Raw genomic sequence first — 24,688 nt, forward strand, 5'->3', positions numbered from 1 at the left:
ATTATATTAAAATCCCAGTAAATGACAGTTACCGCTTATTTTAAAGCTCAAAAACAGAGGGTTTAGAATGGTAACTTTTAACCTCTTTAGTAGAACAATTTGGAACAAAAATGAAGATCACACTTAATACCAAGCTAGAGTATGAAGTTGTTTTCTTGAGGAGTGACTTAACTATGCCTAACATTTAATTAAAAACTTAAAAATGAACCCTTCTATTAATAATTCCAACACAAAAACAAGTCATTATATAAAGCATGGCTAAAATACCAGTAAAGGCATGGCAAGGATCGAAGCCCCAGCCAATTTACTACAGGGCACATAACCATTGGATTGTTCCAGCCATTCCCATGATCGATACCAATTGACATGGTTGCATTGATCCGGTGGCAAGGTGCTTCAATTGTTAAAAGTCATCACATGGGCTGTGTTGCAGAGGCCTAACCTCTTCACAGACATGACTGCAATCCTTCAGGATTGACCCCTATTAGCAGCAGTCAGAGGCTCGGTGAGCAGTGCCTGTTTGTCATGCCAGGTCGAATTCTGTACCCGTGGCCAGCCACAAAATGCTTGATGTGACATGGGGTTCTTTCAACTCTTATTATTATTATTATTATTATTATTATTATTATTAATCAATGTGTCCCAGATATAAAATTAAAATTTTTTTAATTAAAAAAAATTAAATTTAAAACATTTAAAATATCATGAATGTGTTTATGTTCTAATTTTTAAAGAGTCTAGTAATAAAATACAGAATTCTGTGCTCATGAGGAAAGATACTCTGAAAATCTCAATTCATACTGAATTTCTTTATAGCATGTGTAATTCAGATACATGTGAGACATTCACCAGTTGGACAAAAGTCCCCTTTAACATATTTATATCATTGTTTCTCAAAAACAGTGAATTGTATGGCAAATGCTGTATGAGTCAGCGTGATAATGCGGTGAAAACGTACCTCGGGTTTCTTCGTGATCGCGATAAAGAACATGTGATTCTTCACTGGGTAAATAATGATGGAAACGTCTCCAAAGGCAGTCGGGATAATGCCCCTGCGGTAGTCCCTGGAGTGTTCAGACCAGACGATGTGGACCTCGTCATTCCCCAAGTGACGAAGCTGCAATGGCCAATTGGCTCTTTATTAATCAGAGTGATAACAGCAGTTTATGAGGGGTCGTGGCTTACAAATTGAATTATAATACTCAGAGGCAAAAGTATTTCACTACCAAACAAAGGTATAACACTGCTGTCTTCTATGAGGATTAAAAAAAACACAAGTACATGAAAACACCTCTCACTTTTTATGAACTACACTAGCATTGAGATGATGCATAGAAGTACAGAAGGTACGTTATGCCTGGATGGGGACAACACCTTTTCGAGGATTTTGTTAAATTGAATTTTACTCTTGCATTAAAGCCTTATGTTTCATATTGCTGAGCGTGTTTCTAAACAATTAACAACATGATCCTTTTATTCCATATTACAATACGGCTTCATAACATTCTTAATTCGATGGTTATTAAGAAAAAAATTTGAATACAAGAGAACATAAGCCACTCTAACACAATTACCAAATGTATAAGAACTAGATTTGTGACAAAGGTTTAAGAAAAAGCTTGCATAAATTACCTTTGTTTAAGAAACTAATAAATACGACTTCAATTTAATAAGAACACTAGTACCTAGCCTTCAAAGAGTGCCTTCCTATCCAGAAAGTATGTTCTCATGTATTATTTTCTTTAGCCTTTCCGCGTACTCTCTGAGGCAGGAGACATCATCTTTCTGTTACGTGACAAGAAGGAGATGGGGCTCAGGAAGGCAAAGGCAGCACCTATACAAGGTGCATGAACAGTGAGCAGCACGGCGGGCCTGGCCAGGCCTCTCAGTGCCATTCCTACTGCTCACAGCCACCTAAGCCAGGTGTACTGCCACAGCTCAGATAGTGTGGCCCACTGTTTTTGTCATTTTATACACAAAGAGGCCATCAAGTCCAAAAACAAGTCAGAGACTCCTGGCCTCTCTGAGCAGGGGAAGGGGCCCTCTGAGACTTCCTCCCGGGCCAAGCTCTTCAGACGCAAGAACGTCTTTGATAAAGCTCCTGCATAATGACTGCACATCCTGGGCTGGAGAAAGCCACAGATGAAATAAGCCTGAAAATGTGACTAAAAGAAACTAGATTATAAAGACTAAAATGTTGGCCAAAATTGAAGTCCTACAACCATAAAAGCTGACTGGTGAAGGTCCTTGGACACCTATGGAAAATCTAAGGTTTGGTTCTCCCACACACTGCAGGAGAATGCTATCTACCACCACGAAAAAAGTATTTCTGGCTTCCTAGCTTATTTAATAGACAAACCCCCCCAAACATGACTAAATTCAGGGGCACCGTTAATCAAACAGGGATGTTGTGCCAAAGGTAATGTTTTCGTTTTGTGTTAAGATACAAAACATGAAAAAAAATGCAAAAAAGGGGATGCTCTGGAATATCATATATTTAAAACATGATCGCATAAATACAATTTTCTTTATAGACTATTTGATCACAAAAGAAAAATCCAAGGTGACCCCCAACATGGCCTCCTTTCCATTTACAAAGTTAAAGGAAGTTGGTTTGCTGCAATGCTTTCTTATTCTTCACTCTTTCATGTTTCTGAGAATGACTGTGTAAGTCAATTTTTTTTTACTCTCAATTTTTTTTAATGTTTATTTATTTTTGACAGAGAGAGAGAGAGACAGACAGAGAGACAGAGCATGAGTGGGAGAGGGGCAGAGAGAGAGGGAGACACAGAATCTGAAACAGTTCCAGGCTCTGAGCTGTCAGTACAGAGCCCGACGCGGGGCTCGAACTCACTGACAGTGAGATCATGACCTGAGCCGAAGTCGGACGCTCAACCGACTGAGCCACCCAGGCGCCCCTAAGTCAATTTTTTTTTAAAAAAGACTTATGCCAGTACTTTTGCTCTAGGGAGGTACATCTGCACCTGCAGGTGCATCTGCAGGTGGCCCCTACAGTGAGGGGTGCCCGATTCAACTATTCTGAACACGAACTCTGGGACAAATGTAACTGTGGGTATTCAGTACGAGTCATGATGATCCAGAACAATTTAATGGTGCCTAAGACTTTCTAAATATAAAATTATCTAGTATGATTCTTTTTTTCTTCTTCTCCCCCTCTGACATGTAAAGGCTAGAAGGGTAGCAGGTGAAAGGTGTAGCCAACCCATTCTACCCATAAATAGTTAAAAGAAAAAAAAAAGACACTGGGTTCTCACAGCAACACTGAACAGCTCTCTATGTTTCTCTATTTCCACCTCTATTTTCTCTTTCCTTTTTAATAGAACATGCCAGGCCCTCACAACACACTCCTGAAATTCAATCCTTTTGGAGTAAAAACATGGTAGCCAGCATCACCAGCAACACAGTAGAGGCATGTTTTCAAGGGAAATAGGAATAGTATCAAACTGAAATTTTGGGAGGAATTTAGACTGGCAGAAGGTAATTGTGATAGTGGGGCTACTCTCATCCTATAAAGAGAAGCAACCTTCTAGGTGGTTGTATGCCCCTTGATATAATGCTGGCACTAAAGTCAGAATGGGAAGAACATATCTACTGAATACCCTTCAAATGTGGGGCTACCACCTAATGCCAGCACCCTAACGCCTGTGATGGCTCCTCTCAATCCAGAAGTATAAGCTGCAAGGCATTAGGTAGTACAGTTATTACTGAACTTTAGCACTTACTGTGCCTTTCTCAATTAGGTTCCTCAATTATATAATCCAAGCAAGTCTTTCATAACTCTGTTTGGGCTGTAGTCTCAGAACCACAGCCAGGGAGACCTGTCCTCCCAGTGTGGCATTTTTGTAGGTAAGGAAAGGCTATTTTTGTGTGGCAATGATACAATATTCATTCTTTCAAAGCTGCTTTCAATGTCATGTGCCCCAGATCTCTGGACAAGTTATAGTTTCATTAGCTAACTCGCGAAACTCAGAGCTAAGGCCACAGGACCCACTGACTGATAGATCTGGAGCAAGGAGCAAACACATGCCCTCTTCCACCTCAGACAAGAACACAAGCAGGTGAAACAAGTAAAACTAACCTGGCCAAATTGTCCACCATGTAAGAATATGAAGGAACACTCTGGAAACTTCCATGAAGCTTCTGGAAGCTCAGTTTAAAGGGGCTTTCATTACAGAGATGTCATTTTGTGAGTTTTGGAGAATTCAGAATCGAGGCCCCCAAACTGAAGTCCACCAGTGAGTTTGTTGCATGCATGCAAGTCAAGCTGGCACGACTCGTGTAATCTGGGAGAGGCTGATGAGTCTCATCCTGGGATGGAGCTGTCATTCATGCCAGCTACTGCTTCAGTTGCACAACAGGCTCCAGAACGCGCGGATGCTTAACAGGCTTGGAACAAATGCTCGGTTCTTAAGTCTTAAGAAATCAACCCCATGTCCTGCCACTTCTCGTCCTGACAGAGTTTTAAAGTCCCTCTGCCTGGCCCATTCTGCCTGCTGCTGCCAGGCAGCACGCACTGGTGACACTGGTCATGGTACACACCTAATAGGCTGACCTCCTTTCCCGACTAATTGCATTACATCGCCAGCTGGCTCCAGAAGGAGTCGTCTGTTTGATTGAAGAATTCCTGCTCCTCAGTGGGCCCGGCTGCTACTTTTACTAAGTAACAGTCAGGCCTGACATCCCCATTGTTCAGCTGACAGTGTGCCCATCCTAAAATCTAAGTTTTATTTGTAAATTAACCAAGAAACTTCCTGCCAGAACAGTGCTGCCTAGAGACTGATAATGTGGGCCTTTCATCCCTTTTCACTCGTACTGTATCACTGCCAATTTGTTTTTTATGCGGCTGGCCAGCCTGAGGCTATAAAAGCCTTGTAAGACATAAGTGCAATTATAGTCCTGGAGTCAAATGAATTGGACAAATCCAATAGCACAGCTCTGTCCCCACTCTGCAAACCCCTACAGCAGTTAGATTAGCTGTGAAAAATCTAATCTAGCTAGAGCTAACAAATTTCTGCAGTGAAGGATCAAGAGTTCAGTATGGGGTTGCAACCGGATTGCAGAATTGAAAAAGTGCCCCCATGACAGGGGCAGAAGAGAGCATGAATCACTTTAGAATTTTGCAGCTCATTTTTAAGCTGTTAGGGACAATTTAGTTAGAATAAGACAAGGAACTGTGGGCTGCTGTTACTGTGAGTGATTTTCAGTCTGGCTGTGAGACATCCTGATAAAGAGAGTTTGTCACTAATGATGCTAAATCTAGGAGCTGCAAAAGGTATCAGCCGAATTTTGATTATTACAGTAGGGAATCTTTCAACCAGGCCAAGCCTTGCAACATTATTTATATAGTAAGGCACTGTATCAAGAAAACACGATGTCTTTTCTCAAAATAAATAAATAAGAGAAAGAAAGAAAGAAAGAAAGAAAGAAAGAAAGAAAGAAAGAAAGAAAAGAAAAAAAGAAAAAGAAAAAGAAAGAAAAAAAGACAATCCTACTTAGGAAATAATTAAAAAATAGTTTAAGTAAACCTATTAACAACAATAGTTCTCAGTCATAAAAAAATCAGAATATGGCAACACATTTGCGGATTAGCAGAAATTTACAAGGTACTACAAATAAAAAGGATGTGTAAACCTTGCCTAAGCTCTTGGTAATCTGAAATAGAGCAGGGTCTCCTTCACTAAGAACGCCACCACCAGGGAGGCCAAGACCTAAGGCAGCTCCTCCATGGCTGAGGAAACAACACACGGCCAGTGGAAGGCCATGCTAACAGGTGGCCCAGACAGTGAAAGCCCATCATGCTTTGCACATCCCAGACACTTGGACACTGTGAAAGTTGTCTGTGATTGTGCCACAGTCTGAGTTCTGAAGTTTTATGAGCACCACTATCCCCGATGTAGGTGGTCTAAACATTTGGGGCTGCAGTGAGGAAAAAGCAAAACCGCAGAGAAAAGAGATGAGGCAGGTAATAGTGGGGTCTGCTGGCCAATATCAATCACCTCCTAATGAGTCAGGAGGAAAAAGACTCAATTAGACTGGTGGGCAATGATGAAGGCTGACCATTAGAGATCTTAGACTAGGCACCATGGTAAGTAGTTTCACAGGCATTATCCATTTATTTCACAACAACCTTGGCACATAGGCTGTTTTCAATCTCATTTAGTAGATGGGGAAACTGAGGCATGGGCTAGTAACTGGATACACAGTTAAGCCCAGGTCTGTTGGTCTCCAGACCCTGGCTACAACCAACACAGTAGGTCCTCCAATGGCAAACTTAGCTCCCGAATAAGCTGCCTTCTCATCCACTCAGGTGCTGTCTGCAGTTTTCATGCATCCTTGCAGGAAGAGAGTGGGTGTGAGGTAAGGATTCCAGGCTTGCTCTGCCACCCACTAGCAGGCTAGCTACAGTTGTTCCTTTCATATGGAAACTCACAGAAGTGGGTCAGATTTCTAGGCTTGCTTCGCAGACTAAGATTCCTCTTCTGTTAAGGAACTCCTCACCTCTAAGAGAGAATCACCTGAAGTGAACACCACGGATATCAGAAAGTTCAGCATCATGTTCCCCTGGGGCGGTTCCTCAGAGTGGAGGAGGTTTCCTCTGAATTCTAGAGAAAACTATCCAGAAGGTCCAAGTTGAAAGAGAGACGAGGTCAGTGCCGAAAGTGGGACCCTTAGACTGCAGCACACTTGCACTTGTCATTTTCGCAGATGTTGCCCAATTGCCCCCAGCAAGCTTGAGAGGTGCCGGCCTTCTCAGCTCTCCATCAGTACAGGGTCATCTTATGACCTCTGCCAACCTGAGAGGTCAGCTGTGTTATTTTCTGTCAGTTAATAGTCAGGTGAGAGAAGACCCAAAATTAACAACATTTAAGCCCCTTTCTTTTCCTAAATCTTAATCTCAGCATTTAAGACTCAAATGATTGATTGCTTTTCATTTGTTTCTTTATCCAGTTTGCGCCAAGCTAGATATCTCAGATTAAACTACAACTGTAGCTTGAGAAGAGAAATACTGAAGCTGCATCCAGAGGAAAGCAGTCTCAGTGCATAGTTATGCCAAGGCCTTCGAACTGGACTAGGAGACCCTCACCCACAAACCAGGGAGGCTAAGTGTGGTCTTCAAAGAGGCTCCTTACCTTTTTGGTGAGTGAATCATCTGAGTCTGATGGCATCCGAGTTGAAACATGGAAAATCACTTCCACAGTCGAGGTAGCATAGTAAGGGGCAGTCTGCCCCGTGCTGCCGTTGCGCTGAAGTCCACCCATGAACCCACAGTGGGTTGAGAGATCCACCTGATGAGGGTAACAAAGAGGAAAGAATGAGAGTCAAGCATCAGTTATCCTCATTCACCTAGCAGGAATGCCCATTTTTTGAGCAATCTAATTACTTTCATTTTTATAGCTTCCTGATGACAAACAAATGTAATACTAAGTTAGACAAAATTAAAATATGAAAGAAACATTAACAATGAAAGTGCTTTGAAATCCTACCAGCTTAAGAAAATCACCATCAAAAGTTTGGTGCATATTTCTTGGGGCGCATGGGTGGCTTAGTTGGTTGGGTGCCCGACTTCCACTCAGGTCATGATCTCGCGGTTCATGGGTTCCAGTCCCACATTGAGCTCTGTGTTGACAGCTCAGAGCCTGGAGCCTGCTTCGGATTCTGTGTCTCCCTCTCTCTGCCCCTCCCCCACTCATACTCTCTCTCACTCAAAAATAAACATAAAGTTTGGTGCATATTTCTCTAGTTTTTTTCCCATCCTATACATATGTGTATATGTATATATGCATATATATATACATACGTATATGTATTTACATAAATACACACACACACACACACACACACACACACACACACACACACACAAAGAGATACCCTATTGATGGATTTATGGGATTTTCTGCTTTCTCAAACACAGCTGGTGTGGTCAAGCCACAAGGACCATTCCAGCAAATGTTTTGGTGGGATGTTATATTAAAGGGCACAGATGTTTTAAAATTTAACAGCCATTGATAAACTGTCTTTCAAAGGGGTTGTTCTGATTTACACCACTACTGCTAGTCTGGGAGTTATTCTTTTCAAGCTGTGGTGTGAATGCTCACTTCTTAGTGCCTAGGATCTCTCTCTTTTTTTTAAACTTTTCATAAACTAGAATTCTTTCAGTAAAGCACCTGTTGTAACACAAATGAAAAAAAAGCAATAGAAGAATCTCTTTTGTGACAAATACAATCAATATATACACTAAATTAATGTTCAAGTTTTTTCTAAAAACTCTAGTTAAGAATGTGTGGTTTAAACGGTGTATTAGTTAAATGATTAACTATAGTCTACAGCAAATAAGAAGTCACCTTATTAGTAAGAAGGACAATTTACTGAAGTGTAATAACTCTTTTAGACTAAAATCAACTTTACATTTTATAAAGTACATGGTTTTCACCTAGATGTAGGCTTCTCCTGTACCCATCTCCATATTAGTTTCCTTACTAACATTCAGCTCTCAGAGACAAGTCTTATTTAGGCATACAGAGAGTTTCTCACAGCACAGATAACCGAGAAACCAAAATAAAACTAAGGAAAAATAAGAAAATTATTTCAGATATGCTGTTTCCATTATAACCACTCTGAGTTCTTTTAGATTCTAGAAATATATTTTCCTTTAGATTTATGTTCCTAGAGACTGTGTGTGTGTGTGTGTGTGTGTGTGTGTGTGTGTGTGTGTATAAATGTATATGTCTGTATGAGCATCATTTAGCAAAGAAATAGCATATTCTTTCAGTATCAGTCATCCTGGGATCTCCCTAAGGGAAACAGGTTGGCTGCTGAAGCATCAAAGCTACTCTACTCTATTTTCATGCCAATTTTTTACTTCATCAGCTCTTTCTTCATGTTTTCACCCATCAAGCCACTGCTTAATTCTCCAATCTCTACACTGTGGCCAAGCCATTGCTTTTTTACCCATATTTGTCTTCTCTTACTACAAACTGTCTATGACTGAGTGAGCCGATCTATTTGATTCTGACAAGAAGTGAATGAAATATTATGAAAAGTTAAAGGGAAACAAAAGTTCATGTGAGAAGTACTGAAAAGCAACTAACACCAGATGTCAAATTCAATACATGTAGCACATGCTACATGTGCTAGATTTGAATACAAAACCTTGTACAACTGGTGTCTAGCTTATACACGTCCTTATATAGTGCTGGCCAATAAACACCTCTGAAATGAAATGAATTACCTCCCATCCAAGTCCAGCAACAAAGTCTTCATATGCTTGGCTTCCTCTTACGTTGGAGAGGATAGAACACTTGTCTTCTTGACCTTCAGCAATGTAAAACACTGCAATTTTGTGTGTTTCACGGCTATAAAATTTTAAATTTAAAGGAGTTAGAATTCTTAGATTTAAAATTTTATTTCTATACAACCGCCAGCATGACTCCTATAAAGCTTATATTTACGGAGAATCTACTAGGGGTCAGTCACTGTTCTAAGGAGGTTCGACATGTGATCTCATTGGCTCTTCACAACCACTCTAAAGAGACAAGTGATTATCACCACTTCCCTTGTAGAGGTGGTTGAAAGGAGGCACAGAAAATTAAACAGAAAGCACACAGAGCAAGCAGGAGACAGGGAACTGAAGCAGGGCAGTCTGGTTCTTGAGATTACTCTTTCAAACATGTGATATACAAAAAAATATATGTGAAAGCACTTCACATAGATATCAATTGAGAACAGATCTATGTCACTGCCCATATTTTACTTACCACACTTTGAGATAAGGATATTGGTTCCCTGATTAGAACTATAAACTAGACTATAAACTATTATAAGAAACAGAAACTTCTTCCAAGCAGAACACTTTCTTTGTGAAGAGGTACCCACTCCTTGCTCTGACTAATCTGAGGGAGTAAGGTAGGGTGGACAGATGACCAGGGAAACCTCTTAGGTCACATAAACCCTTCACCCACTTCCTCCACGATGGACTCTGGGCACTTTGCTATTAAACCAAGTAAACATGGCCTGCACTTTGAGGAAAGGAGTCCTGCCTTTTTACCTTTTGTACATCTAGCATGGTCATAGGCACATAGTAGCTGCTCAGTTAAATCTCTGTTGACCAGTAATCCAATGCTATAAATATATTAATAACCAATTTCTACAAATTATATCCTGCAGGGAAGTGTCAAAATAACTAGACTTTTACCCAGCAATTTGGTGATAGTTTAGGGATGAAGGCACTGTGCTAATTCAAACAGAGTTTTCATCAATGAGAACCACTCATTCCATGGCCCATCATCCCAAGAGTTTAATTCCAGTCTCTATTTTCTAAAATTTTGGATTACCACCTCCAGAGCAGTTCCATCTTTATTATTTTTGCATTGCATTCTGAAAAACTATCAAGAGCTCAAGCAATATGGAAATGTTTCTATTGTCTTAACTGTTCAACATCTCAACACTATAATCTGATTAGCTATCTATACTGGTGGAATTTGGGCTCCAGATTTTAATATAGTCACAAATATCTCCTTCTTCAGGAGTTATGTTTCTACTTAATAAGCAGAATGAAATGAAACTCAACTAAAAAGTCATAAAAATAAATCAAGGAGGAGAACACTTTCCTTCTATTTATCTAGGTAGCTTATTCATTTTCCCCACAGTTTACATAAAATAAGCATACTGAAAAGAAGGACTAGAAAATATAGAAAGTGAAGAATAAAAAATTCACTTATGTTCTTGGCCTAAATGTTGAAATCACAGCTGTTACTATTTCAGGATGTGTTTTCACATATTAAGTGAGAAGCCACTATATCCTGTTTTGGAACTGATAAGTTTCACTTAAAATATTTGTGAACACTAATTTTTATCGTGTAAAATATGTGTAACATAAAAGTCACCATGTAAAACAACTGTTGAGTGGGAACACTTTTATACCATGTACTTGTATGACAAAATTATTAATGGTTGTATAACATTCCAGTGTATGAATATACCTTACCCCAAATCCTTGTCATTGGACATTTAAGTTGCTACCATTTTTAAAGACATTGTCATATTATCTCTAACATGTCCTTAGAATACATTCATAGAAATGGAATCTCAGTCATTGTCCATTTTGAAGGCTTTTGATAAAGGCTGTCTTGCTGCCCTTGGAGAAGGTGGACATCCTGAATGCACTGACTGGCATGGTGCGAGCACACAGGTTGGAGACACCTCTCTTCACAGGTGGTGCTGGAAGGGGGGAGTTTTGTGGTGATGGATCCAAGGGGGCTGATGCTCTAGAGTAGAGACCTTGAGCTCTCACACTGTCAGAAAACTTGTCCTCATGCAGCATGGAAACCCTGAAACTGCCATACCATATATTGCCTGAGTGACAGGCAGGACACATTTGCAGTCTATAATTCTGCCTAGCTTATATTCTAGGAGCTATAATAACTTGGGGGTTTGGGTCTCGGATGATGACAGAGATCATAACCTATGACCTAAAAGACTCTTTCAACAAAAGAAGAACATGTACAGTTACTCAGTTTTTTTCTGCATATTAAAAAGTCCTCAGCATTTGATTGGTCTCTATTCTATATGTATTTATGCATGTATAAAGACCATCTCAAGTTTATCTGAAACATTTCTGTTGACGCTCCTCAAAGTCCAAGCTTTTTATATTGTAGCTGTTCACAGGTCCTTGAGTCCTCATTAACTCAATGTGGGAGCACAAGAGCTAAGCCCCAGTGACTGCCTGACTGATGTAGGTGTGAGGAAAGGTGACCTTTAGCTGTAAACATTCATCAAATTTCACATCCTCCAAAATGTTAGCACCACAGAGAGCCTGCTAGGATCAGACGCTGTGTCTGGTCTTATTAGAGCCAGGCTTTTGAAATGATAATTAGCAACAGCACTTCATATCCATAAGCTGCACCACCAATGCATGAAGGAGCAGGTAATTCAGGAACACACGTACATAAAATCAACAATTTCCTCTTCATTAGAATGCATTTTTCTTTCTTATTAGGAATAGACTAGAATGGCTCGGTTTCCTTCTGCTGTCACATTAAAAGGCCTAACAAAGAAAAAAGATGATTTTAACTTTCACCTTACCGTGGGGTGACAAGAAGCATTAATATTTAAAAGAGGAGCCCACTGTAATTTGCATGTGCATTCATCATACTTTTTACATCTTTGCTATCTTCACAGTATAGAGATGAGAGTTGCAAGACAGATGCCACACTTTTCCTAAGAACATGCTAAGCAGGAACTATGCCTTGACAGCAGGGAATAAATTGGTCTCAGAAATAGAGTCACACAAACTAAAAGCTGAGAGACAAGGTATGCTTTTACCTGCTAACTAACCAATACATGGGACAGTCTAGATTTCCCATAGATAAAGAGTCCCCAACTTTTTTTTTTCAAAAAGAACCTTGAAAACACCCTTTACAATAAAGTAAGTTGATACCTTTTTTAGATGTCAAGAAGACACTAAATCCAGGAGTTGGGGTTTTAAGGGAAGGTTAATCAAAGGACAGAGGATTTGCCAATCAGCTCCTCCAAAGCCATATTTTACAGCAACAGCACCCCAGGGAGCTCATTCAATTGTACCTCATGCAACTAAAGTGCATTAACACTCAACAAATTGGCCACAATTACAAGACACCAATGTATTCACCTAATACTAAGAAGCATGGAATAATTCAGCATATGCTTGAAAAGCTAAGTCTGGAACCCAAGTGACTGCTTGTTTAATACTGGAGGACAAGAGGGAGAGAGAAATGAACCCCCAAGCCCTTACAAGAAACCCCTCACAGAGTTTCCACAGAGAATTTGGTCTCTATTTCTCCAGAGAAAAAGAAGCGTAACAACAACTGGGAAACTGAATATGATGAAGAGTGAGGAATAATGGCTTCAGGTTTTTCATCTGTAATGAGATACCTAATGATATTCCTGTGGGGACTAAAAGAGGAACAAAAAGCTATTTCTTTAAAAATGAGTTTTTTTTTTAAATTAAGATTAAGGAAGCAGTTTATTCAAGACTTTTAATCACCTGTTATGTACCAAGCACTACACTTACTGGGGTCTGAGATGTTTTTGGAAGCACACATTTCTCCAAATCAAAAACTGGTCATGAGTTCATCTTTAGAATTGCTTCTAAGACTTTACAGAAAAAAGGGACAGATCTGAGATTTGACTAGTTTTGAGAATAAGGCTCACTACTAGGAAGTCACTAATTAAAACACACTGGTTTTAAGCTTGCCAGCATTGTAGAGCAGAAACTACAGAATGCCAGTGCATAGGCACACGGCATGGGTTATGAGGTCAGACTCACTTGGTTCAAACAACATGGTACGTGTCGGTAAAGGGCACAGGTAGGTAGGCTGTTTGATTTAGGCAAGCCTCTGTTCCTCACTGGAAAAAGAGGTAGCTGCAGAGACTAAATGAGAATGAATGTCCACTGGCTGCCACTGTCAACCAAAGACACAGATTAGGTGGGAGCAATGACCTCTTCTTAGCGTAGCAAACATGTAAGGTTATTCCTTGAGAGTAAAAACACCAAAGGTACAGCATATGCAGATGGCACCAGATTCCAGTTACAGAATGACTTTTGGGTGTCTCGGAAGGTGCATTCATTCCTAAAGCTCTGTCATCCAATCACATACAAAGACAGACAGGAATGAAGTGGTCTGATATACTTTCACATACCACTGACGGGAGTCCAGATTTTTTAGCTCTCTCAATAGTTTTGAATTTTTCTTCAACAGATGGAAATTCTTTCTATAAAAAAAAGAGATGGAAGAAAAGTCACGTAATCACAGACCAATTATGCCCTTTCCAATCAATCAACAAACCTACCTATTCATTCATCCATCCATCCATCCATCTACGTATCCATGACCCTCTTCATTCACGAAAGATTTGTGATCTAAGCCCACCGAATGAACTCCATTCTCCTTAAAGACATTCAAAGGCATCAAAATTCACCCATCACCATTCATTGACACTGGATGGTGCTGTAGGAGATGAGTGTGTCACTTATATGCTTGTGTCTGTGTCTGTTTTCACTATCAGCTCTGCTATGAATACCTTTACCCTACTTCTGTTCTTAGAAACCCCACTCCACTGTCAGGGTCCACCTCAAACCAACCCCCGTCCACAGTCTTCCCCACCATCCCACACTACCCATTGGATTAACTGTTCCTCTTGGCCTCGTCTGTCATGCTATCTTTCATCAGAGTTGTGCCAAATCTACCTCCCTCACTAGACCTAAGGTGAGATGGTGACTTACTGATCTTTGTAGTCCATTTGCATCTTTTGTGATGACAGAATCAATGATGGACAGACCAGTAATTAAAACACACACACACACACACACACACACACACACACACACACACACACAGAAAATGTCCAATACCCTTTAAAATATACAAGACCTGGCTGAAATTCAATCTGTGCATCAGTATAGCATGATTAGTTCCACTTCTAGCTTTAACTTAGCAGCGGAAAATAAGCTGTAAATGCTGAAAGACAAATCTCCATTTCTATTCTCTGCTTCCCAAACCTCAAATTGAGAACAAGAACAATCACACAAAGATAATGATAAAATAGGTGAAGGTCTAGAAAGAATCGTTACCTTCTGTCCCAAGAATTCATCCCCAAGTCATCGAGCAACAACCTGCAGAAATAAAAGGGTCCTCGTGGCTCCACTGGTGAGGGCTGCTCCTGGCTGGTGACTTTCATGGCTGAGTCAGAGTTACACCTCTGGATGTAGTCGTCTTCTTGGGCGTTCTGGCGCAAAATGACCTCGATGATTTCCTTCTCTTGGTCACGGGTCATTCCTCGCGGGGGTGGGGAAGGCTCATTTAGATTTAGCTGTGATGGTAGAAGGCATTCGGGACTCGTGTGGCCAATGTTTTCAAGTAATTTGTCAAGCACATCTTCTCCCTCCTCAGTTTGAGAAAAATCTTTCTGAGCTCCCAAAGCTTGAGGATGCCAGCCGGAAATCAGAAATGCAGGATTTCTGCTGCTGGATGCTAAGCAGCCTTCCAAAGGTCCGTATAAAACCTTTCCATCCCAAGAGTACTTCCCTGAGATATCCCGCACAATTACTCTGACATCGGACAAGGCGCCCCCCGGCGAGCCACTTGCTGGCCCTTCTGCGGGTGTCTGAAGGTAGGAGATGAGGGTGCTGTCATTCAGCACAAAGAGCTGCAGGTTTGGGCTCCGGAACACCTCAGAGGACAGCTCGGGAGCCTCAGCATGTACATTGTCATGGTTCTCACTGACCAGACTGTGCAGCACGGCAGGACCCCCACGGAGTGGGAAGTGCCCCAGGTGGTTCACCAGGTGGGCCATCACCATGCGGGCGGTCAGAGGGATCAGCTCCAAACTCCTCCTCTTCCGCTCTGTGAGCAGGGTAAAGCAACATACCAGACAGTGGGGAAGGAAGGTTAAAATCTGTACTCGGGATACTGGATTTGTTTTAGTCTGGGAATTTTTTTCATCTATTTTCTTTTTTGACACTAATTCTATTTTAATTAAAAGTACAATTTAAATAGATTGCTAAAACAACCAACTTCCACGAAGATCTCATTCTGAAAGGGACACTTAAAAACATGTAGACGTAGGGGCACCTGGGTGGCTCAGTCGGTTAAGCATCTGACTTCAGCTCAGGTCACGATCTCACGGTCCGTGAGGTCGAGCCCCGCGTCGGGCTCTGGGCTGATGGCTCAGAGCCTGGAGCCTGCTTCCAATTCTGTGTCTCTCTCTCTCTCTGCCCCTCCCCCATTCATGCTCTGTCTCTCTCTGTCTCAAAAATAAATAAAAGTTAAAAAAAAATTAAAAAAAATGTAGATGTAACAGGAAACAAAAGAGAAAGTTCCTTGTCCTGAAAGATCCTATGGTTCTGGGTCCAGGCCCCAGAAATTAACCTCATTCCCCTCACCAGGGTAAGTGCAGATGCTGATAAGGAAATGAATCAAGTCTCTGACATCTTAGATGGATTTGAAGCACTGTGCTTTAAGATCTCTGTGACAACTTATGTTTTGTTATTTGGGTATTTGAAATCTTTAATGGAATCGGATATATTAACTAACTCATGGAAATACTTGGAAGGTTTAAGTAAATTTGCAGTTGATGATTAAATGCCCAGGAGCAAGTGACTTAAAAAATTTTTAAGGCTGTGTAGAAAGACTGACACAGCATGTAAAGATGCGCCCTGTGAAATGTTGGAGGTGGAAGGAAGAAGCAGAGAACCTGATCTATGGTCTTGGAGTGAAGCAAGTACTTAAGCTTCAGAGTGGTCAGGGAAATTGTACGCTGCCACATTTAGAAAATAACTGTGTATTAATGCAAGCACAGGTGAAAATGAAATCTTTTAATTTCAACAAAAAATATCACTAGATATTTAAGCAAAGTAAGACTTATACTTTTGGCTTAAAGGTTTAGGAAATACTTGGTTTCTAAATTCACAAAATGAAAAATCAAATATTAATTAAAATAATTATAAATATGCTTTCTCATGCTAAATACCTCCCCTCTCAGACAGTAAAAATTCAACAGACTTATCTATAAAACATCAAGTGGATGATGTATAAATCCCAGAAATATACAATCAAATTCTAGAATATAAGAAATTCTGTGTGATGACTGAGGAGAACAAGGTTGTCCTGACTTTTCTTGAATTTCTTCTTAATTTTTGCTATTCAATGAACAAGAAATCATCTGTCTTCAATGCAAAATAAAACTTCACATAAAAACTTCAGTGTTCATAAATAAAGGTCATCTACATCCATCTCTGACACTGAACTCTCCTTCTTGACACTCGTAGAAGACTGTAACTTTTTCAAAAGTTACAGATGCTTTTTATTCATGCTTATCATTCCATATGAATATATGCTCCATCAGAAATGTTAATGCCCCAAACAACAAAGGTAGGGCCAGCTGGGGGCTCAGGAGTCCGTGGTGTAAGACACTACATGGTGATGACAGGATGGAGCAGGCTCTGAACTAGCGACAAAGGTCCAATTTGGTAAAGCCCAAAGCACACAACAACTGGAAAAGCAACTTTCCTCTGCTTCCTCTTATAAAGGTCGTGCTTTCAATTTGAGATAGATACAAATTTGTATTTTAATAAATGTGTTTGAATTCTACAGTGGGAAGTTAACTGGAGTCACACCAATCAACTCATAAACCACGACACACCCAGTAAAAAAAACAAGTATCTTTGGCATTGAAGAGTAAGGAAAGGGAACATTTGTGAAATAAAAATTGTTCTTCCCTGGGCAACTTCAGCTAAATTAACTGCCTGTGAGTTCCCTGGAAAATAAAGAGAAAATCTAGACTCCATTTGTGAAAAAGCAATCTTGTAACTTCCACAAATAATTAAAAAAATATAATCCGGGACATGCTCAGTTGGTTAAGTGTTTGACTCTTGATCTCAGCTCAGGTCATGATCTCATGGTTTGTAAGTTTGAGTCTCAAGTTGGGCTCTGTGCTGGCAGCATGGGACCTGCTTGGGATTCTCTCCCTCCCTTTCTCTCTGCCCCACCCCCACTCACACTCTTACTCAAAACTAAGTAAATAAACATTAAAAAAATATAATCCAAATATTTATCTTATTTTGCTAAATTTAGAAATGAAATAGAAAAGCAGTAATTTCAGTATGTCTTTTTAAGTTTCATTTTTTACAGTTCCCTCCTTTCCTTTTTTTTAAAAAAAAAATTTTTTTTAACGTTTATTTATTTTTGAGACAGAGAGAGACACAGCATGAATGGGGGAGGGGCAGAGAGAGAGGGAGACATAGAATCGGAAGCAGGCTCCAGGCTCTGAGCCATCAGCCCATAGCCCGACGCGGGGCTCGAACTCGCGGACCGCGAGATCATGACCTGAGCTGAAGTCGGACGCTCAACCGACTGAGCCACCCAGGCGCCCCTCCTTTCCTTCTTTTTAAAGCAATTAGGCATTAATAATGAGAAATTTGAGCACCTGTGAGTACCATCAGTGTCTTTTCCTCGATCTAGGCCAGTAGCCACTTCAACTGTGGGGAAGCAGATGTGTCTCTTGTCTGTGACTATTTGAAAGTAGTATTTTTGTCAAATAGTAGATAACAGTGGGTGAAAGGGTCATTTGAAAACAATAAATAAAAATATAATATTGCATCTCAGAAACATGGGAGAATAAATAGCTTAGTTATGAATGACGAATTATGACATCGAATGAAAAAAAACCTCAAATATGAGCACATTTCTGTTACCTAAAATACTTCAGGTGTCCTCTTTAATTGTTCTCCCATTTCATAGAGGATGTACTTACTCAGCAAGGGTGTGTGTGCCAACAGGTTTTTAAGCTGCTTTGCTTTTGTATGTAATTAAACTGTTGGTGAATTTTCAAACTCCTTTGCCACCAAAATTCAAATAATTATTTTTAGCACCACAGAACTAGGGTAGGACAAGACTGCACAAGGTCCTAAGGTTTTCTGTAGAATACTCAAGTCAAAGAGTGTTGTACATCAAAAGAAAGGCAGTACCGAAAATTTAAATGTGCATTTTTAGGTTTCTTGTTTTTCACTAACCAATCAATCTCCGACTATTTTCAAGAGACAGATCATAATATGTGCTGAACTTATTTTAAGGACAGTCATGTGGGATGAGACTATAATTAATGGCTTTAGGAAAAGGTAAGTTCTTTTTCTTCTAAGACATAGACTGCATGGTAGGAACCAATAAAAAAAAACAGATCATGGGTCATTTTGATTATTTTTTTTTAAGATATGGTTTGAATTTCTAACCATAGGGAAAAAAATCAAGAAATATTGCAGTTTAAAAAAACTGTGGAAGTCCAGAAAAAGACAACTAAATGATTATGCAAATGGAGGTAAACAATAGTGTGAACATGTGCCGTGTACTGTCCACCAGCACAACTAAATGTAAGTCTTTACTCTGTGCAAAAATCTCAGTTAAATGCTGTGCTATTTCAGAAACCTGATCATTAAATCTTCAATTCAAATTTCACCTCCATTACTTCTGGCTTCTATACCCTTGGGAAAATCCCTCACCTCAGTGTGCTCATTTATAAAATCAGGACTGACTGATTCCAGAGCCCTTGCCCCTGACTGGTACCCTCACTTCTGTTCTCTTCCTTGTCACCTTGCTTGTGCCCTTCCCCTTGACCTGAACCATACTCCAGATTCTGCAGTCTTGCAAGCACTACCCTGGACTCCATGCTCTCACCTGGCTACTATTCTTCCTTTGTCCACCAAAGGCTCCAACAGGAATGTCTGCGGGTTCTGAATAGACATCCCCAAATCACCTGCTCTGGCTATCTGGCTACAGACTAACTGCCGTGCCCAAAGTACTCAGCAAAACCCACCACCCAGTGCTTAGTTGGGAAATAAAACAGGTACTGTTCTGGCCCCACCCTCCCTGATGTTTCTGAAGCATGGGGCATTGCTGACCTTCCTTGGCTCTTTATTCCCTTTCTTCCCTCAGAAGTGAATTCTTCACTTCTCAGAACTCTTTCATGGTTCTTTCTCCATTTCCCTGACTGCTTTCCTGGTGACATTCCCTCATTCCTTTTTCTTTAAGGATGTTTTTACCCCCAAAGTTCATTCTTGGGCCTAGGTTTTAACTTGCAAAGTCCATACCATTTTCATGGATGATCTAACACTCCACACCCACATTTTTTTTTTTTACTTTTAACTTTGAGACAATTAAAGACCGACATACATTTATAAGAAATAATACAGAGAGATCCCAAATATCCTTCATCCCCCTGGTAATATCTTACATAGCATAGCTATAGGACAGTATCACAATTTGGAAATTTTGACATTGATACACTTCATTAATATTCAGAGTCTACTCAGTGTACATGCCCTTGTGTGTGTGTATGTTTGGTTCTACGCAATTATTTCACATGTACAGATGATACACCCACATTCTAACTACATTTCAAGGCCCGGAGATAGGCTCTTGTCATTTCAGGAAGAAGCATGGATGAGGAGGACATACAGCATTCCCTAATCCTGACAATACCCATATATCCTAAAACAGACCCTCTGGGGGTGCCTGGCTGGCTCGGCTGGCAGAGCATGCGACTCTTGGTCTCAGGGTTGTGAGTCCAAGCCCCATGTTGGGTGTACAGGTAACTTAAAAACAAAATCTAAAATAAAATAAAATAAAATAAAATAAAATAAAATAAAATAAAATAGACCCCCTGCCATGAGCAGAGCCTCAAACTGTGGCATGTAAATCCCCACCTCTCTCTTTCAATGCTCTCCTAGTCTATAACACTCGACCAGATCCTTTCAAAGTCTGTTCATCCTTCTAAGTCTGGCTTAAGTCCTTCCCCATGGGAAGTCCCCATGGTGCTACTGATCCACAAATGAGTCCTTCTGCATTTATCCTGTCTCTCTAGTTACATGTTAAGTTCCCTGGGGATAGAAAATGAGCCGTTTTTGTGGGTCTCATAGGTCTGACACAGGTCCTCAATACAAAATTCAACTAAGATGGGAAAAGAGACAGAGAAGAAACAGAAAAAAAGAAACAAGGAAAGCAGAATTTGCTATCACATAGGGGTCTAGAAACCAGAATTTTAATAACTAGATTTTAAAAAACAATGCAGCAAGCATGGGCAAAAGATTACAATCTTTCCTTTTCCTGCCCATGAGAATTAATGTTCTGAAGAATCTCACCCTCTTCCACTGTGAGCAGGTTGCCCAAATCTGCTGATGAATGATATTGGACTGGCTCCGAATTCTTCACATTTGCCAGTGGCAGGAAGGGGTCATAATCCGGGGATGACAGGTCGGCCAGGGTCAGTGTGTAGTGACTCCGTTGAGTAAATGTGCTTGAGCCACACACACAGCAGTGCAGAACCTGTAAAAAGCAATGTGTGCCATGGATGCCATGAACATCCTGTCCCTGACAATCTGCCAACAGCACTTTGAGGAGGTAGGACTCTCGCTTGGTAATATCTGAGAACATAGAATCCTTTCCATTCTAAATTATCTTCCTGCTATTTGCAAGGTTATTTTTCTCCTTTTATATCAATACCAATAAATATATTTTCAACACAAAAGGAAAGTAAAAGTTAGAAAGTGCTTATTTTGCCATTCTGGGTGATCGCACACACCCAAGTCCTGCTTCTGTCCACCAGAATGTTCACAGACCTTCTTTTTCCAGTTCCAAACTCTACTACCCAAATGTCCAAATAGATATCTAAATCATGGCGTACTCTTACTGTGTAATACTAAAGAGTGATGAGTGAAAAACTCACAACTATTCACAACTGTATGAATGAATGAACCCCTTGAAAATAATGTTGAGTGAAGGGCATCAGACACAGAAGCACATACTGCATAAATCCAGCTACACAAAGTTCAAAACAATCTACACCGTTACACAGGTTAGTTGCTGCCCAGGTATGTGTATGGGGATAGTAATCAGCAGGGAGCCAGCATGGGTCCTTCTGTAATGCTGAGACTATTCAGTTTCTGCAGCCAGGATCTGGTTTCACAGGTGTGCTTGCTTTGTGAAAATTCATCAAGCTCTCACTTATGACTGGATGCATATTATGCTTCAATAAAAAGTTTCCTTTACAGATAAAATCACGTTGTTCAATAAATTTGTGACTCATGTTAACTAGGAGGGGACATTTTTATTGGTAAAACAATTTTAAGAGAAATCTTTTAAGAAAAGAAATGTTAGAAAAGAGACAAATTTAAATGACTGTGGCTACTCTAGGTTGTCAAGCCAAGCCTTACATAGGTTTATAAACCACAGAAATGACAGAGTATCTAATGAATTAAAATCTTTGAATGAATTAAAAATAACATAGTTATTAAAACCTCTGACCACTAAAAAACCATTTAAAAGTACACAATACTTTTTAGTAGAATTTCAGCTATGTTTTATATTTAATACATTTCAAAATAAGGCAACACAGTAATCAGTTAATGACTTGGAATATTATTTTTTTAAAGGTTACTAGTAAAGGTTTCTTACTAAAACAATTAAAAACAGGGGCACCTCAGTGGCTCAATCGGTTAAGCATCTGAGTCTGGATTTCAGCTCCGATCATGGTCTCACAGTTCGTGGGTTTGATTTCCACACTGGGCTCTGTGCTGACACTGTGGAACCTGCTTGAGATTCTCTCTCTCTCCTGCCTTTTCTGCCCCTCCCTGCCCCCCCTCAAAATAAACAGATGAAATTAAAAAAAAAAAACAAACAGAATTGTCCCTGAGTACTAATTATTCAGTTGATACACAAATGCCAAATTCATAAATAAAGCTTTCACAGGACAGACTGTAAAGCCAATATAGAAGGGCGATATAAAGGATCCAGAGCAAGCACCATACCCAGTCATCAGTAGAGGTTGAAATTTGAATATTTTAAATACCATAAAAATGATGAAGCTAAAAACTTTGATGTGATATATTTCCTTAATTAGTGTATTTCTTAAGATCTTGTAAAGCAAAGGGATTACTGAGACCTTTATACTTTTTGATAAACAATTGATAAAACAATTTTGTCAAACTAAGACTGTCAATATCCCTAAAATATAAACACTTCTTTTAAAAATTAAGTAGAGATAGGCCATGTTACATGAAAATTGGGGATTCTGATCAAACTGCAGTTGTTTAAAGATGGCAGTCGTGTGAAAATGCATGTTTCTTTCACTTGGTAACCACTGCTTCTCTACAATTACTTCTGACCTGTTTTCACTCCTTAAATTATTCATTTCTTTTAAAATGTTTCACCTCTCCCCATATCTTTTCCAAAAGGGCACAAATAAATAAATAAATGCACAGACATATTTGGGCGATTCTCTGATGCTTAAGTCTATACTCTATGTCCATGAGGCACAAATGGAGACTCACCCTATAGATATAATCCAGCAAAGGGGCTCTGCACGAGTGCTGCTCCTCCAGGGCTACTGTGGACACTGGGTGGAGAAGGGTGTTCACTGGCAACGCCATGCACCAGTCCAAGAGGCAGAGTAGCAAGGATACAATAAACTGGAAGAGGAAACAGGCCCAATACTGTACATTGCAGTCTTTTAAACTTCACTACATGTCACAGCAAACAACAGAACTGTCCCTGCATGAAAGTAATTACTCAGTAGACACACAAATACAGAAGAAATGAATGAGTAAATAAAGTTTTCACAGGGGAGACAGGACCAATACAAAAGAATAATAAAGGATATCCCTGCGTGTAACATTATTTTTCATTTTATCTTACATTAAAAAAAAAAAAACAGACTGGGGAAAACTTAGCTGATGTGCCACCTACCTTCTTATCTGTTTCCACTGAGGAGTACTCTGCACTTGGTAAAAGAAAAGCAATTGTGGCCACAAGGATCTGCATAAAAGACAAACCTCTAATCAAACAGACCATAGTAATAGTTTAGGAAACCATATGATAAGAGTCTCCAGATGGCCTTGCACTAAACCCAGCTTGGTGCCAGTTCACTTGAGGAAGGTGATAAGAAGCCAAGAGCCAGTTTAGAGCTCTGTGTGATCCTGAAAATCGGGAGAAAGTCATAGAGCCATGCCTCGTCTCTATTCCACTCTCCTGGTGGTGAAATTGGGGCCCCAGAGGAAGGGACATTTCTCTCTGAGGTCACACAATCCCCATCATCAGTCTCCACACTTAATGCAATGAAAGTAAAAAAAAATATTTTCAAAAATAACTATGAAAATGCTCCCATTTGATTTTCTTATAAACCACCCCAGGTCTCCACCTGTTATCCTGGTATAAAAGCACCCCTTTCCTTCTCAAAGCTATTCCTCTTTCAATGATAAACTACAATCGACTCTTGAACAACTCAGCGTGAGAGGTGCTAACCCCCTGACCTTGCACAGGAAGAAATCCATGTATAACTTTTGTCTCCCCCCCCAAATTTAACTACTAATAGCCTACTACTGGCCAGAAGCCTCAACAATAATATAAATCATTGATTAACACATATTTTGTATGTTGTATGTATTTTATGTTGTATAAAATATTAAGAAAAATCTTAAGAATATTAAAAAAACAGACAGAAAAAAATATTAAAAAAATCATAAGGATGAGAAAATACATATATAGTGTACTATATTTATCAGAAAAAATCCACATATAGATACATGCAGTTCAAACCCATGTTGTTCAAAGGTCAACTGTGTACAGTTGCCCTAAAACCCAACTTTATAACTTGTGGCATCTTCTATCCCTATGTCCAAACCTCTGTTCTGCCCTAGGTCACCTAAGCTCTTGGGGAGAACAGAGTGATCTCGCTGGTGAAATCTGTCTAGGGCCGAGAGGAAATAAATCAGTATCACTTCTTCTCTCCCCCTGTAATACCACGCAGAGACAAATCACATTTCCTTGAAGAGTTACCACTGGATGTGCAAAGAACAGGGCACGTTTTAAAAAGTGTAGTTTTAGGGGTGCCTGGGTGGCTCAGTTGGCTGAGCATCTGATTCTTGGTTTCGGCTTAGCTGACAGCCTGGAGACTGCTTGGGATTCTTTCTCTCCTCTCTCTGCCCCTCCCCTGCTCATTCTCTCTCTCTCTTTCTCTCTCTCTCAAAACAAACAAACTTTAAAATAAAATAAGAAATGTAGCTTTAAAAACTAGCAGGAATGGATGGGCCTTATATTCAGGTACGTACAGAGGTGAGGGTACCTGCTCCTTTACAACTAAG

The 24,688-nt window shown here is 40.0% G+C and overlaps 1 protein-coding gene across 7 annotated transcripts in view; it reads right to left on the bottom strand.

Moving 5' to 3' along the window:
• Positions 1-24,688, bottom strand: part of RALGAPA2 (Ral GTPase activating protein catalytic subunit alpha 2) — a 312,686-nt gene that overhangs the window by 101,270 nt on the left and 186,728 nt on the right. For all 7 annotated transcript variants that reach the window (XM_027069474.2, XM_053200306.1, XM_027069476.2 and 4 more), the window contains 8 exons: positions 23,295-23,363; positions 22,880-23,017; positions 20,693-20,876; positions 14,633-15,404; positions 13,702-13,773; positions 9,254-9,377; positions 7,152-7,307; positions 959-1,117 (listed from right to left, as the gene is read on the bottom strand). In XM_027069474.2, coding sequence (XP_026925275.1) covers positions 959-1,117; positions 7,152-7,307; positions 9,254-9,377; positions 13,702-13,773; positions 14,633-15,404; positions 20,693-20,876; positions 22,880-23,017; positions 23,295-23,363 — 1,674 coding nt within the window. The remainder of the gene's footprint in view (positions 1-958; positions 1,118-7,151; positions 7,308-9,253; positions 9,378-13,701; positions 13,774-14,632; positions 15,405-20,692; positions 20,877-22,879; positions 23,018-23,294; positions 23,364-24,688) is intronic.

This window comes from Acinonyx jubatus, chromosome A3 (assembly GCF_027475565.1).
Source record: "Acinonyx jubatus isolate Ajub_Pintada_27869175 chromosome A3, VMU_Ajub_asm_v1.0, whole genome shotgun sequence".
Taxonomy (NCBI): domain Eukaryota; kingdom Metazoa; phylum Chordata; class Mammalia; order Carnivora; family Felidae; genus Acinonyx; species Acinonyx jubatus.